This window comes from Mus caroli, unplaced genomic scaffold (genome assembly GCF_978045245.1).
Source record: "Mus caroli unplaced genomic scaffold, Mus_caroli_1 scaffold_6, whole genome shotgun sequence".
NCBI lineage: Eukaryota > Metazoa > Chordata > Mammalia > Rodentia > Muridae > Mus > Mus caroli.
In genome coordinates this window covers 35,691,701-35,708,147 of record NW_028227261.1, presented here as the reverse complement: position 1 = coordinate 35,708,147, position 16,447 = coordinate 35,691,701, and the positions used below count along the sequence as shown (strand labels likewise).

The window sequence follows — 16,447 nt, the reverse complement described above, 5'->3', positions numbered from 1 at the left end:
AACTCTCGGCTCTTTGGCATGCCCTAGACTCAGATTTCTTTCATTTCTTTCTCACCCTCCATCCCACCCTAGACATTGCTGACCTCCCAGCTCTATCTCCTGGCGTATTTTTCTAGTTGAGTTTCCCAAATGGTATTCCATGGATATTATGTATTTTTAAAAGATGGATTCTTCTATAAAGTTAGGCTGTTAAGTGCTAGAAAGCCATGGAAAATTTCTTCTACAGGGCTTTCTGGAGCTACTCTGTTGCTATTAGATTCTAGATACACATGAGGTGATACAGCACGCAATCTTTCCCAAGCTTATTTTAGGATTTCTAAGGGACACCGAATAGCATCTCAAGTGCCTCATCAGGCATAAAACTGCTAACTAGAACCAGCCCATTCTTCCCTAGTCCTATTCCATGACCGTCTTTCTGGCCCCGTGGCTTTCATCTTGCTTCCTTAGACATGTTATTCACAGTGGTACAAGAGCAAGTTATCTAGAACTCAAATAGGAACATGAAATCTCTTGTTCACACTTTAGGGTAAACTCCTTCCTGGGATTTGGGGAGCTCTCCTGTGACCTGGCCAATCCCAGCTGTCTCATTTCACACCATAGGCCCACTTATACCTTAGGACTCTCCACTTGCTCTCACTTCTCCAAATGATCTGTTTACACAGTGCTATCTGGGAAATTCCTCCCCTTTCCTCTACTACAGGCTAACTGCTACCTCTCTAAGACTCAGCTCGGATGCCACTATTCTTTGGAGGAATTCCTGATGGCACCCTGATGCCAGCTCATAATCCATTGTATCAGCAATTATGTGTTATCCAAAGCTTAAGATTGGGGCCAATATCACCCACACACACACACACACCAAGTCCTAAAATCTAGTGGGTCCCAAGACTCAGCTCTCCTCTCTTGATGCCACCCCAGGATGAACCCATCCATAATGACACCTCCCAACCTCATGACTCCGGCCAGCTCATTTCCAGTACACAATTACAATTGCTTTACTCTATTTCCACATCTCTGCCACACTGGCTGCTTATTCAGGCCTGTTAAAATATAACCGCCTCTGATAGACTTCCCCCAGATCCCCATGCCCACTATCTTACCTTAATACTCTCTGAAATTAATTTGTTAATTGTCCCTCTTTCCTACCAAATTAGCCCACACAACTAAAGTAGTTACTTACTGTGCTGTCTCTGCCGCCTCAGACAGTTTCTGGGATAATGTTTACAACATTAAATATGTGCTGGATGAAATAATGTCTAACACAGTCTGGCACATAATTCTTACTGACATTTGAATGCTTGCTAATTGCCCTATATTGTTTTAAATGTGCCACAGGAATTACTTTGTCTTAAGACTACAATTGGTTCTGTTTTATACTGAGACCTCTAGGGATCATAATTTGTCGGAATCCCAGTTAACAAGGATATGGGTACCAGTGGCCTTGCTGTGAGTGGCTACTGTACTATCCTTCCATTTACACCGTATACTCAGCCGCGTGCTCTAATGAAAGGACAGTGAAGGTGGACGATGGGGAAGGGAGGGAGCACAGTACCCTCTGGGAGAGCAGGAGGGTGGTCAACTGGAGGAAGGAATGCACTGCAGACCTTGTCCTTTGCATTTACCCTCCCCACCCAGCCAAGCAGATCACCATCCCTGCTTCCTGATGGAGAAGTCCACCTCTTCCTAGGGTTCACTGCTTAGAGAGGGCTGGTGACCCTTAATCAAAGGGAGCTACTGTGACCTTGTTAGTGAGGAGTTTAAACTATTTGCTCTGGGTACAGGGAAAGCACAAAGTGCTCTCAGATCAGTCTTGGAGTCTACTATTGTCTCTGCCAAGGAAGGGTGTATGCTTGGTAACTGTGTTCTTTCTCTGGGCCTCAGCTTTTACATCTATAGGGAAAGCACTCCAGATCCTAATGTTCCATGACGCTTACAGTGCAGAGCTGCAGGCCCCACTATCACTGAAGAAAGGTCTTTCTGTGTTCTGGACTGGCCTGCCCTTGGTACTAAAAACAGAATTCTTTAAGATGCAAAAGTGAAGGCAGCAGCTGCTCTTGGAAAGCAGAAATCCAGTGTGTGTCTCACTGTCTTCCAAGAGTAACACAGTGACAGCCGAGCAAAAATGGTCTTTCCCTGCAATATTTATTAAGGAATTTACACATACACAGGAGAAAGGCAACCAGGCGCTGTGGTTCCCACACATGAGATCTTTGAAGCAAAGTTTTCTTGTTTGAATTTTCAAGTGGGGTGAACAATGGCTGAGAGAGAAAGCTGTCCAGGCTCTCTGCCTCTTACACCTGGAAAAGGTGGGCAAACAGCACTCAGACACGAGGGCACAGAGAGACTGGCAGATGGGAGAGGGAAAAGAGAAGGGACTACTGATGAGATGGCATGTTTTAAACTGTAAGATAACCTGGCAACAGTTTTAGGCTGTTGATAAATTAACTCCTCTCTGTTGTAAACCTACAACTATAAAAAACAAAAATACACCCAGAGCAGATGGGGAGGCGGCAGGTGGGATCCACACATCCACACGCATACAAGCAGTGCACACGTTGAGCTCCGAATTTCCTTGTAGGGGTTGGTCTTCTAGTCACAGGCCAGATCCGGCTCAAGGTAGATAGAAGGTGCGCAAGGGGTATGTTTGTGTGGGGGACCTTCATGGAGTCTTTGGTGCTAATGAAGGCTGACTGAAGCAGCAAGTCTTGAAGCCCCAGATCCTGAAAGCACTCAGAGTGAAGTGGAATAATATTTTTGCTCATCTTCATAGGAAGGGCTTGCCTCACTCTAGGGCCAGGGCCAAACTGACCCAAGGATTATCTGATTGCAGAACTTCTTTCATTCCCAAAAAGCTGGGAACTTGATGGCTCGCTCCCTCTTCAAGCAAAACTCTCAGCACTTAGAAACAGCTTATAGCCAATACTTTCTACTTTCCCCTCTGCCAAGCACTCGTCCTTTATAGACCTTTCTGTGGGTCTGCGAGGAGGCTCAGCCTCAAGGGAGGCACTGATCAGTGTATGCATTCCCCTGCAGCTCATGTGCCCTCTTCTGCCAATAGTTTCTAAGGTGCTGGTGCTGGGAGAGGGCGGGGGTGGGGGGTTGGGGGGAGGAAATCTGGATAGTTAGGGACATGACCAACATAAAGCAACAGAGAGGCCCATGAATCTGGGAAGGGACTGGGTTAGGCAGAATGCCAAACGACATGTGATCAGTTTCTACACCAGACAGAGAGAGGTAGGAAAAAGGAAGGGGAGGGCAGGGGGAAGAAGAAGAGGGAGGAAAGCAAGGGTCAAAAAGAGTGGCAGCCATACAGGTGCTTTGCTTTTATTTCCACATCTGAGGACTGAGAGTCTGATTGGCTGCCTGGCCATTTCCACCGCCCATTGACTGTCCATAGTTCATCATGCCGTTGGCTCCGTAGAAGTTCATCCCAGCCATTTGCTGGGTCATCTGAAAAGGACAGAGATTTTTCAGATCAGGCCATGGGCACTGCACAGAGCAGGGGAAGAGTCCTTCTGTTGTGGGAGGTAAGAAGGACTCCTGAGTCTGGTCAGCAGAAACGCCTCCAGTGAACGTCTCTTCTTTTCCAGGACTCTCCTCATATCCTCACTGAAGGGACTATTGTCAGCTGGCCACAGCCTGCCCTGAAGAGTCCAGAGACAGACTCCTGCTAGTGCTCCACCTCATCACCAGCAGAGGGCATCACTGCCAGTGTCAGTGCTTAAGCATGCTTGCCTGGGAATGTGGGGTGATGGGGCCTCCTACTGAATAAACAAAGGAAGAATGGGAAACAACCTGCAAGTCTTCCGTCTCCAACCAGGAGAGTGCAGATGGGTGGGACAGAGTCTCCTTTTTGCTGTTTGGTTAAGACAGGGTCTCACTGTGTATCGCTGACTAGCCTGGAACTCACCTTGTAGATCAGGCTGGGCTCAGACTTGCAGTGATTATCTAGCCTCTGCCACATAAGTGGCACTAGGAGTGGCACATGAGTCCACTAGGATTAGGGACTTGTGCTACTATGCTGGCCAGTAGGGACTTCCTTGTAATTAGATTGAAACACAGACTGACAATCTGTTAGATAAATAATCCTAAGTCCCCTGAGCCCAGTTTGCTGTAGAAATAAACTCTTCTTCTTCCATGAACTTTTCAAAAAAAATTTCAGTTTTCCTTAAAATTGAAAATTAGGTAAAAACTGGAAAAATAATATAACAAAAATCCATGTTCCATCTTTAAATTTACTAGCTGTTAAAAATTTTCCCTGTGTGTGTGTGTGTGTGTGAATCATCCATACATATATATGTATACAAAACCTTTAAAATAATTTTGAGGGAAACCACAAGCTGCAGGCATCATACCATTCACCTCTTGGAGGTCAGGAGGTACCTCATGGGGATGAACACGCTCCCAGAATCACACTGTAGCACACCCAAGGAATGTCACGGTGCCACAACAGTCCACACGTCACTGTTTCAGCCCTTTCCTCTGATCTAAAGCCTATCGTCAGCCTGGGTGTTGACTCCTTGTTTAATGTAAGGCTGATAGACTTGTGTAGAGAAACATGTACAGAGGTGGCCTCAGTCCATGGAATTTTCTTGTTCTTTAAGTCATAAAAGCTTCCTGATATTTGAAAGTTGACTGCTGGGCTGGAGAGATGGCTCAACGGTTAAGAGCCCTGACTCCTCTTCCAGAGATCCTGAGTTCAAATCCCTGTAATCACATGGTGGCTCACAACCACCTGTAATGGGATCCAATGCCCTCTTCTGGTGTGTATGAAGACAGCTACAGTGTACTCATATACATAAAATAAGTAAAATCTTAGAAAGAAAGAAGGAAAGAGAGAGAGAGAGAAAGAGAAAGGAAGGAAGGAAGGAAGGAAGGAAGGAAGGAAGGAAGGAAGGAAGGAAGGAAGGAAGTTAGTTGACTGCTGTGCATAAGTTTCTCCAAATATAATAAGATGGATCTTCCTGTTGGGCGGGGATAGAGCATGTCTTGAATCCCACCACTGGGGAGGCAGAGGCAGACAGATCTCTGTGACTTTGAGGCCAGCCTGGACAGCTAGGGCTACACAGAGAAACCCTGTTTTGAAAAAAAAAAAAGAAAGAAAGAAAGAAAGAAAAGAGAGCAGTAAGACTTTCCTCCTCCTACCTCCTGCTGGCCTCCCGTTACACAATGCCTTCCCAAGTAACCAACCTAGACACCTGTGTGTCTCTTGTTAACTGCAAAGCCCCAGTTAATGAGAGGTTTACTCTCCATGCCTTCAGTCTGCCCCAGGTAGGCCTACACCAGGATGGGACTTTCTCTTCCTGGCCCAGTCACCTCTAGGCCTTTACCCCCTCTCTTCTTTTTGCACAGTTTCCTCTGTGGTGCTGGCTCAGTGAGATAGGATGCTCTTGTGCCAAGTATCATGTCACTGAAGTCCGCAACAGTGGTTTTATTTGTACTCCTTGCTTGTCTGTAGAGGTTTGATTTCGTTTTGGAGAAGTTGTGGAGAGACTCAGACTTAGTTCCTATAGAAACTCAGGAATCTCTAACTTCTGCCAGGCCTTCCAGGGAAATAAAAACAAGGTATATCTTTGGCATTAGCTTGTCTATATAAAGAAGATTTGGGGGATACAGAAATGGCACCAGGTCAGACACTGAGGAAGGCTCTGAAGTCTCATCCCAGGCACAGTGAGGCTGCTTACCTGAGTAAGGTTCCATTGCAGTTGCTGAGCTGGCTGAACTCCATACACAGTCTGGGGCATAGCTGCCATGCTTGCCATGTAGCCGGCCTGCTGAGTGGTCATCATCCCATTCGGCACACCCATCATGGACGCCTGCATGCCCCCCATATAGCCTGCAGGCATGGCCATAGGGGTCAGCATTCCAGAGGCTCCCGGTTGAGCTACCATGCCTACTGGTGGGGGCACCATGCCCCCCATGATGTTGTTAGGTGGTGTAACCCCAGGGAAACTGGGGTAAGCTGTGGGGTATGCCATCTGAGCAGGAGCCATGAACATTGCTGCCAAGAAAACACACATATGGGTCTGTCAGAGGAGAAGACACAGTTGGCCCACATACTCACCGGCCGTTCCTTTCCAGGAAGAAGGTCTCCACAGAAAGCAGCAGGATGAATCCTGTACAAGTCTTTCTATGGTTCTCATCCGGCCACGCTCTGATCTAGTCATTCCCTTTCGGAGGCAGACCCTGACCTTGAGTCAGACTGCACAGAAGAGTGACACTAGACCCTATAGAAGTATAGCTCTGGTGACATTATATCTATCTGCAGATACTCACTCTGAAGCCTCCTCTGCAATGCCACATTCAAGTTTGTTTTATATGTAATGTCACTGGCCTCAGAGTTAACTAGTCCTCGTCATAACAAAACAATTCCTTTTATAAATTACTATACAATGGAACATGTTTCTTTATGGCAATTTTTTATACACACTTACTTTTGGATGATTTCCCCCAACCCATACACTCCTATCCCCAGACCCCTGGATCTCCCTGGACCCCTGGATTCCTGCTTTACTCTGTGCCTCCATTACTCCTCCTTCCATATTACACGTGCTAACAGCCTTCCCATCTTTTTCTCTTAAAGCCTCTTTCCCTCTCTCCTGGGCCCCTTTCTATTTTACTGGGCTCTAGCCACGAGTACTCTTATATGTGGATTCTAACACATAATTTTTTGTACAAGTTTACTTATGTGAGAGTAAAATTATATATGTGGTATGTATATTTCTTAGCCTGGGTTATCTCACTCAACATAATATTTTCCACTTCTATCCATTGTTTTCAAATTTCATTTTTCTGTATGGCTGAGTAAAATTCTAACACAATAAATAATTCTTGCACGTTTGTTCTCAGTCTTTCCCCAGAGCACATCTGAGACCTTATAGACTCTACCTTGGGCAGGCATTTGAGGTGTCTGGGATCCATACAGTGATAGGATGGAGTCCTTGGAGAGCTGTTTCTTGCCTGTTTCTTCTGACTTGCTCCCTGGCTCTGGAAATAGGTTCAGGTTTTCAGGGACAGAACCAGCACTCCCTGCAGCTGGCATGGAACCTACAGCCTAGTGCAGAGGACAGTGAGAAAGTCAGTCAGCATGGAACCCACAGCCTACTGCACAGAGGGCAACGGGAGAACCAGTCAGCACAGAACCCACAGCCTAGCTCACAAAGGGCAGCAGGACAACCAGACTGGTCCTCTGTGGAGGAACCCTTACACGTTCTGCTGCGTTTAACACTTCTGATAAGAATTCACGGCTCACAAGCCAGGTGTGGTAGCTCAGAACCTAGGAGGCTGAGGCAAGAGGCCAGCTGAGAGGCTGAGCTATCTGGGCTATACAAGTGAGTTCTAGGTCAGCCTGGACAACACTGGTAAAGTGTGAAACACTGATGGATAGGGGAGTAGAGAAAGAAAGAAAAGAATTTAAGGCTTATGTTAAGTCATCATCTTCTGAAAAATAGCTGATAAGCCTTGAGAATTAAGCTCTGGTACAAGCCTTTGTTCTTTAACAAAACAATGAAACAATGTGACTTAATAAGAAAAAAATAAAAATAACCCCAAAATGATGCAACACAGAAAACTGAGTTTAGTCAGTGTACAGACTGGAGATAGCTCACCGGCAAAGTATTTGCCTAAGATAAATATGGTCCCGGTTATATAATTCCCAGTCTGTCTGTCTGTCTGTCTCTCTCTCTCTCATACATACAAAGATCTCAGAGTAGCTATTTATCATAGTACAACCAGAAACAACTTCCATAGCTAAGTGTTCCTCATTTGCAAAATATCCATTTGGGAGAATTCTTATGGAAATATGAAAGTATGAACAAAATATACAAAATGACACAGACACTATTTCTGGGACATTCCACAAATAAAAGCAAGTGATATTCAAGTCTTCCATACCCACAACAATTTGGTAGGGGTTCAGACCAAGCAATTCACCTCAAGTGTCAGCCTTTATAATATGACACCCCTGTGACACAGGCCCATTCAAATAGTCACTCTTTGAGGGCAAAAGACAAAATGGTATGAAGCAGTAATCTTGGGCTAGAAGAAGATAACACAATGCCAAAGAGAAAATCAAGAGAAATGAGAGTTCAGCCCTACCAAGGAAGCATGACCTGGTTCCATGATTGAGCTATCAATTTTTCTGGAATGCTCTTTCATCCTGAGACACGCAGAAGACTCACCTTTCTGGAAACTGAAGAAGGGGATGGAACAGAGGCCAAAAGATCTAGATCCTTTTCTAGGGCATTGCTGGTCTTACTGTTTGCAATTGAGCAGGCCACAGGAGCATCTAGGAAGAAAAACAGAATTACAGACAGCACAGACCTGTCCTCTATGTGAGAGAAGAAGACCACAGGCTCTATCTGCTAAAGACCCAGGGAGCCTGGGCAGGGTGTTTCAAAAGAAGCCTCACTCACATTCCCACTAGAGCTTTGGCGTAGGTTACAGATTGCTGTCAAGGGCAGCAGAAACTCAGGCTTGAGGGTCACATCAGTGCCTCAGCTGAGTGGCTGTTTCATCCCGGCTACTGGAAGGGCAAGGTGTGCAGGACTCATTTGCAGAGAGAAATGGTGTGGAAACTGGAGCCGTGGGAGTCAACAACCTGAATCAGCAGCAGAGACCAGATGGTACAACCTCACCGGTGCTGTGAGACAGAACGGCTTTCTCTTTAAAAGAGGCAAAATCAGAACTGCCAAAATGGAACTGCATAGTAACAGGCCACCTCAGAAAATGGCTACACAGGAGCCTCGGCTGGCAGCTGAGCAGAGGAAAGCGGCAAAAGACTCAGAGGTGTTGTTTCATGAAATTGCCAACTTCTACTGAGGGTTTGGTGTGAAACAAGGCCAGAAACGGCAGAGGTGACCTTTCCAGCAGTACCTCCAGCAGACACTGACTAAGCACAGCACGTGGTTAGGCACAGAACATTCAAAGGTTAAGTAGACTGTATGGGACCCCTGACTGTAAACGGCACTGCGGGGACTCTGCTCTCTCAGCCAACACACTGAGCTGTTGCTGTGAAAAAGGCCCAGCAAACACTTTGAATAACTCTCCAGAAGTAAACAGGAAGAACAAGAGAAAGCACCTTTCGTAAAGGAAACACAAACACGAGCCTGACTCCTAGTCTCCCTAGAGAGGCTGAGAAGTCACTGAATCTGCAAGAATATAACAGCTGGAAAGCCCAGTTCTTACCAAGGCCCAACAAGTCCATGACAGGGGCTGCGGATTTCGGGGAGCTTTTCCGAGGTAGCTGTGAGTCTTCTTTTTTCTGTGGCTAAGATGAAAATAATGTTATAAAAAAGAGCAAGCAGTTGTTTTTGACACACACGTACCCCCATCACTGTGAAGCCACAGGTATTCTTGTGGTATGGGTGTTTGTCAAAGACAGTTACCAAAGAAAGAAGGCTCAGGAAGTGCCAGGAAGCATGAGTGCATGAACGGAACTCGAAGTGAGAGACAGAGCCCTGGTAAACAGTGCCCTGATTGGCCTGTTAGAGAGGCTTAACCTCAGTATGTGGGAACACAAAACCTTTTAGTTTATTCTAAAGATCACTTTAAAGAGTTCAGATCTACTCTGCCATAATCAAAATAGACTGATTCCACAGATGAGATCCATAGTGATAGTAAAGGATTTTTCCTTAAGCAATAATATAAAACTCTTGAGGATGAACAGATGGTGGATCTCAATGTTTAAACACAGGCTGATCTTGAAGAGGACCCACGTTTACTTTCCAACACCCACATGTTGACTCTAGACTAGACTCTAGTGTCTAGGGGGACACAATACCTTCTTCTGGCCTCTGCAGGCACTAGGCACACATGTGGTGCACATATATACACACACAGGTAAACATTCACATACATCAGACAAAGATAAACAAGCCTTTAGAAAAAAATTGAAAATCTTTTCTCTTATGATTATAAGCCCCTAGAGAATCTACTACACAGCCATAGTGTGTGCCAGGGAAAGACGGGAGCATGACCTGACTTCTGCACTACTCCAAGGGGCAACAGGGAGATGAGGTAAGAAGTCTGACAAGGACTAACACAGAGGGAATGAACATCTGCTTCGAAGGTATCACATTAACCCTGCACACTGGCAGGGAGCAGGCATCATGCTCAGAAGGGAAAGAGAGTCCCTAAGCGTCCATCTGGCTTCCTGTCATAGAGAAGAGCTATAAGCTAGGTGTAGTGTGGCACCTTATTAACCTCAGTACGTGGGAAGGTCTCTGCGAGCTCAAGGCTAGCATGACCTATAGAATGAGTTCCAGGGCTACATAGTGAAATCTTCTCTCATTATAAAAAAAGAGAAAGAAAGAAAGAAATAATTTTAAAAAAGGATAGAAGGAGAGGAGAGATGGGGTAGGGAGGGAAAGAGAAGGGAGCAGGGAGTGCTAGAGAATAAGAGAGCAAGAAAAGCTATAGAGCACATTAGACAGCAACTGGCATTGGGCAAGGAGCAGGTGCTCTCTATGGGCCTTTAGTCCCAGTGCAACAGTGCAGTATGGTTTCAAACCCACTCACCACCGAGCCTCCCACCACTCTCCTCCTCCAGGTACGTGTGTGGACATGGGACCACCCACACGGTGAGAAGCTCCCCACTTACCATTTTTACTTTCTCAAAAACAACAGGTTCCATCTTTTTCTCTGGAGCGGGTTCATTCCCTCGTTTCCACTTATCATCCTTCTCTTTCTAAAGTGATGTAACAGGACAATGATAGCTTAGCATTAACACAATTAGTGTTTCAGAGCTACAATCCAAATGCAGGCAGGGCATCAAAGTTCACTAAAGATTCTGATGCAGAAATGTAACCAATTTGGTGTGGGGTGTGAGTACTGATCTTCCTCATTAGCCTCCTTACTGAATGAGGCACACCCCACATTTTAAGGACTCAACCCTTTTTGAAATCTGTAATACAGACAGACAATCTATGGAAGTTTAAAAGTTGCCACACATTTGTGCCCTTTATCTCCTATGTGTTATACATAACTATAAACAGCCAAAAAGATCTCAAGAAATAAATACTAAAGGCAGGCAAGGTGGTGAATGCTTGTAATCTCATCATTTGGAAGACTGAGGCAGGAGAATTTTGAGTTTGAGACCAGTTTAGGATATACAACAAAGACACTCAAAACAACATTCCCCATACAAGAAAATCTCTCTCAGTTTTTGTTGCTCTTTTGAACTCTGGTCCTCTGTAAAAGCATCAAGTGCTCTTAACCACTGGGCCACGTCTCCAGCCTTTTCTTAACCGCTGGGCCACGTCTCCAGCCTTTCCTTAACTGCTGGGCCACGTCTCCAGCCTTTTCACCTCTATTTTTAAAATTAGGAAACAAAGCTAGAGGCTGGGCATAGTGACACAAACTTGCCTGCACTTAAAAAGTTCACAGGCAGGCTGGAGAGATGGCTCAGAGGTTAAGAACACTGGCTGCTCTTCCCGAGGGCCTGAGTTCAATTTCCAGCAACCACATGGTGGCTCACAACCATCTGTAATTGGGTCTATAATACCTCTCCTGGTATATGTGAAGACAGATCACTCATATACATAAAAATAAGAAAATATATATTTAAAAAAGAAAGAAACAAAGAAAGAAAAAGGAAGGAAGGAAGGAAGGAAGGAAGAAAGAAAAAGAAAGAAAGAAAGAGAAAGAAAGAAAGAAAGAGAGAAAGAGAGAAAGAAAGGGAGAAAGAAAGAAAGAAAGAAAGAAAGAAAGAAAGAAAGAAAGAAAGAAAGAAAGAAAGAAAGAAAGAAAGAAAGAAAGAAAGGCAGGCAGGGGATCTCCAGTTCAAGGGCAACCTGGGCTACAGAGTGAGTTCCAGACCAGTCTGGGATATTCAGCAAGACCCTATCTCAAGCCTCCCAAAAGACTCTATAGTAAAAAGTCAAATGTACCACCAAGCTGTCCATCTCAGAAATGCTAACAAAAACCTTAAATGGCAACAGTCCTGCTACTGGAGGGGAAAGAAACTGTTTCATCTGCGCACTAGGAGATGCAACAATGATCACAGAAATATAGATGGAGCATGTACAACATGTGAGATGTTTGCGAGGAGACATCCTTTATAACTAGATTCTGATTATGCCTCTGAGGAAGGCACACACCCAGATGAGTCATTAGGGGACAACGAGAACAAGCATGGGTTCTTCCTCCTAATTTTCATATTTCCTGTAAAAATAACTTTATCATAATACTCTGTCTTTTTGTGTATAATTGGCACCGGAATACAGAACACTATTTCCTTTTTGTCTCTGATTTTGGAAATAAAGACGAATGTAGTCAAGGCTGACTTCAAATGTACTAGTAGCCGAGGTTGACCTTAAACTCCTGATTCTTCTGCATTTATACCCAAAGCCGCTAGGATGATAGATGGGCAGGCACCATTATGCCCAGCAGACCACTATTTACATACTGATGTTTAAAAAAGTTTGTCTTTTTAAAAAAACAAAACAAAAAAAAAAAACCTGACCTTTGAAGGGAGCACTGTGCACCTGTAATCCCAGCTCTGGGAAAGCAGAGGCAGGAGGAGCTCTGTGAGCTTGGGGTTAGCCTGGTCTACATAGTAACAGGCTAGCCAGGGCTACATAGTGAGACCCTGTCTCAAATCAACAACAAAGCAAACAAAACAAAACCCAAACAAATAAAAATGAAAAGCAGACGATTGGATGGGGGGGCAATACCTCAGCAGAACGCGACCAATGCAAACAACACTTTAAGTTACATCTCTCCCACTGCACAGTAACCACGTGATCTCTTTAGCAAAGCCAGTTACTTTTTGTTTAAAACTAGTTGTCTTTGGGCTGGAGAGATGGCTCAGCGGGTAAGAGCACTAACTGCTCTTCCGATAGGTCCTGAGTTAAAATCCCAGCAACCATATGGTGGCTCACAACCATCTGTAATGAGATCTGATGCCCCCTTCTGGTGTGTCTGAAGATAGCTACAGTGTAGTTACATATAATAAATAAATCTTTTTTAAAAAAGAAACAACTAGTTGTTTTTATTTAATGAATGTTCTTTCCTTCTTTGTTTTTTTCTTTCTATGTGTGTGGGGGTAAGAGAGGATGAGAGGAGGTGTGAGAGAGAGAGAGAGAGAGAGAGAGAGAGAGAGAGAGAGAGACTATATAGATCTCAAACTTGTGGCAATTCTCCTGCTTCAGTCTCCAGAGGCTGGTATTGTAGGTATGTGCTATCATCCTGACTGCTAAAAATATTCTTTTTATTTATGGTGCTGGAGACTTAAATAACTATCAATTCTTGTTATAACAAGAATGAAAGAACATCTAAGCATAGCAAAAAAACTAAAAGTCTCAGTCTTTCTTTCCCACCTGAACACTTGTGGGCGGGGCTACAGCAATGCCAAGACCATCGCTGGAGTGTCCTCCTGCCACAGCCTCCCCATATCTACTTTCTGGGTCTCTCCACATACCCTCTGACCTCATTTGATCTTATACTTCATATACTTCAGCACAGTGAACACAGCTTTTACTTTTCCACAAATAAAGTGAAATGTGTGCGCACTTTGGCTCTAAACTCTTTTTAAAAGATTTATTTTATTTTAGAATGATGTGTAGTGTGTGTGTGTGTGTGTGTGTGTGTGTGTGTGGAGGGGTTACATTGTGCATGTGAGTGCGAAGTGCCTAGAAAGGCTAAAACTTAGGTGTTGGATTCCAGGGAAGCAGAGATTGTCACAGGCAGCCGAGTGCTGTCTCGTGGATGTTAGAAACTGAGCTCTCATCCTCCTCTACAGAGCACATGCTACTGACTGCTGAGCTCTCTCTCCAGGCCTGCAAAATTCGTTTGGATGGTGCTCTCTGGGGTGTATAAGGGGCTAATTCTTTCTCGGAACACTTATGCTAACTGACAAGCCTTTTCCCCCCCAGACAATGGTGAGTTGTTCATATTAAGTTGGCAAGGAATTCCTTCTCCCTAACTACATGTACTGCCTTGCCTCTAGAGACTCACCAGGTAACTAACGTGCTTCTCATTCCCTGCCGAATGAATATCCATCTATAGATGGTTCCAGTTAGCTTAACTTTGCATTGTCTAGGAAGGCTTTTCTGGTTTTTTGGGACACAGTTTCCTTATGCCCAGCTGTCCTGGAACTTGCTCTGTAGACAAGGTTGGCCTTGAACTTATGAAGATCTGCCTGCCTCTACCTCCTGAGTTCTGAGATCAAAGGCCCATGCCACCTGGCCTGGGAAGGCTTTTTACATGAAATACCTTAGGGAGCCCCATGCAAATACAGTGATTTCACTGGCTGTCTCATCCATTAGAATAAACACCTAAAGGGAATATAGCTCAGTGGTAGAGTGCTTGCCTAGCATGCATGAGCCTGGGTTCAATCCTCACAGGGCAAACCAGAAAGTGACTAAAATAACAGTAGAATAAAAACTAGAAGACGGATGGCAGGTGGATTCGAAGTGCATTAGGGCTAGCGCCATCTCTGCTGCTTTTTCCTGTCATCATTAGTGGGCATACTTATCTAAAACTATGTTGCATTCCCCACTGTGTGGTATAATTATCCCAGCTATACACTTGGCAACTGCGACTCATATACCTCTGAAACTCTTCCCAGGAAAAAGGAAATGTCCCACTGTCAATTAGTCCAATGACAGGCCATCAGCATATCACAGTGGAAGGATATGCTGGTCAGACTGAAGGAAACAGTGATGATTTAACTAGACAGACCTGCTCCTTTTAGCATCATTTATAAACAAAAAGTATATGTGCGTATGTATTAAAGCATACATATACATACATATGATATCATTCTACTTGACCTATTATATTCAAAATGTCCATCTTGAGAAATAATTTGGGACCAGCTAGATAACTCAGTGGGTAAGAACCTGGCTGATGATCTGAGCACGCTTTCTGGAATCCACATAGTAGAAGGAGAGACGTGACTCCAGTAAGTTATCCTCTGACTTCCACATGTAAAGCATGACATTCATGCACACGTATGTGTGCGTTGGTGCGTGCACACACAGACACACAGATACAACTAAATAGTTTGTTTTTTTTTTTAAGGAAGGAATGTGGAGTCAGATGTGGGAGAGACCTATATTCCCAGGACTTGGAAAGTAGAGGCAGGAGTTTGAGACCAGGTATGGTTAGACCCTGTCCTAAAAACTCAAAAAAGGAGGAGGAAGGGAAGAAAGAATTTGGAACCGAGAAATAGTAGCACTTCTCAATGTAGATCAAGGCTCAAAGCATGTTCCACATCATAGGCTTGACTCAACACCTGGCTTTTTCCTACTTTTACATGTATGTATGTATGCATGTATGTATATATGTGTTTGTTTGTTTTTTTGTTGTAAGCTTTAGTTTGCTTATTTATTTAAGACAGGGCCTGACTATGTAACCTTGGCTGGCCTGAAATTGCTATGTAGACCAGGCTGGTCTCAGATTCACAGAGCTTGCCTGTCTTGGATGTGATTAAAATGTGCACTGCCATGACAGGCTACTTTCACATTTATTAACTGGCCATTTGGGACCATTTTGCTACTTCCATTTGTGTTTTGTTTATTAAGTGGAAGTCTTTCAAATTATTCTCTGGCCTGATTAAAAAGTAAATTATTAGTAATAAACAAAACTTGAAAGATTTACAACCAACCCTAAGGACATTGATGTCCAGACTTCGGTCCATATATTTCTTCTTCTCATATTTATCTCGAATAAATCCTTCAACAGCTCTACAAACACTTATTAAGGATGAATCAAAAACCGTGTCTCCATCACTAGAAATGTAAAAGATCAATTTGTCCCCCATGCCAATGCTCTCCCCTTTCCTTTCTGCCTGGTTTCCCCCCACAGGACGCCTGCTTCTTCGTATACAGTTTACCTGACCAAAACCTTGAAATCACTCCTTCAAGCTTACTGCAGGCAATCACCACTTCCTGGTTTCCCTTTAGAGTAATGACAACAGCAAGTGGGATTAACCTCTGTGGCTGATGCAGGGAAAGAAATCAATGATCTGTTTTAAGGCCCTTGATCAACAGACTTCAAAGGCACCTAAAAGCCTCTCAAAAATAAGCTTAGGCTCTGCTGCCAGACTCTGACTGACAGATCTCTTTCTCATAACAGGTCCCACCAACATCAAACCCTAAAAAGGTAGTCTGCAAAGTTCCTTGAGAAACACCACCTTCAAATGGGCTTGCTCTGTGTCTGTCAGCCCGGGCTGAGGGAATGGAGGAAGAGCAATATTGATAAACCAGTCAAAGTCAATACTTTTATACGAGATATTTACAAAGCAGTGCCACTTTTGCCAATTGCCAGGGTTCAATAGAGCACAGTAAGCCATTCTTCTTGTCAAACAATAGTGTCAGAGATTCAAACTATTGGAGCTGTCACTCTATGGGAGGACTCACAGTAAAGTCACTGCAGCCCTAATTCCCTAGCTTTTCCTACTTGATGCTAGATGCTAGTCCCAATGTCAGCACATAAGCACGTT

General features: G+C 44.3%; 1 protein-coding gene across 1 annotated transcript in view; it reads right to left on the bottom strand.

The window, feature by feature from the left end:
• Positions 1–2,123: 2,123 nt before the first annotated feature.
• Positions 2,124–16,447, bottom strand: part of Smap2 (small ArfGAP2) — a 48,043-nt gene continuing 33,719 nt past the window's right edge. The window contains exons 4-10 of the mRNA XM_021160272.3: positions 15,611–15,689; positions 10,601–10,687; positions 9,187–9,268; positions 8,181–8,287; positions 6,889–7,054; positions 5,685–6,001; positions 2,124–3,450 (exon numbers count right to left, since the gene is read on the bottom strand). Coding sequence (XP_021015931.1) covers positions 3,325–3,450; positions 5,685–6,001; positions 6,889–7,054; positions 8,181–8,287; positions 9,187–9,268; positions 10,601–10,687; positions 15,611–15,689 — 964 coding nt within the window. The 3' untranslated portion in view covers positions 2,124–3,324. The remainder of the gene's footprint in view (positions 3,451–5,684; positions 6,002–6,888; positions 7,055–8,180; positions 8,288–9,186; positions 9,269–10,600; positions 10,688–15,610; positions 15,690–16,447) is intronic.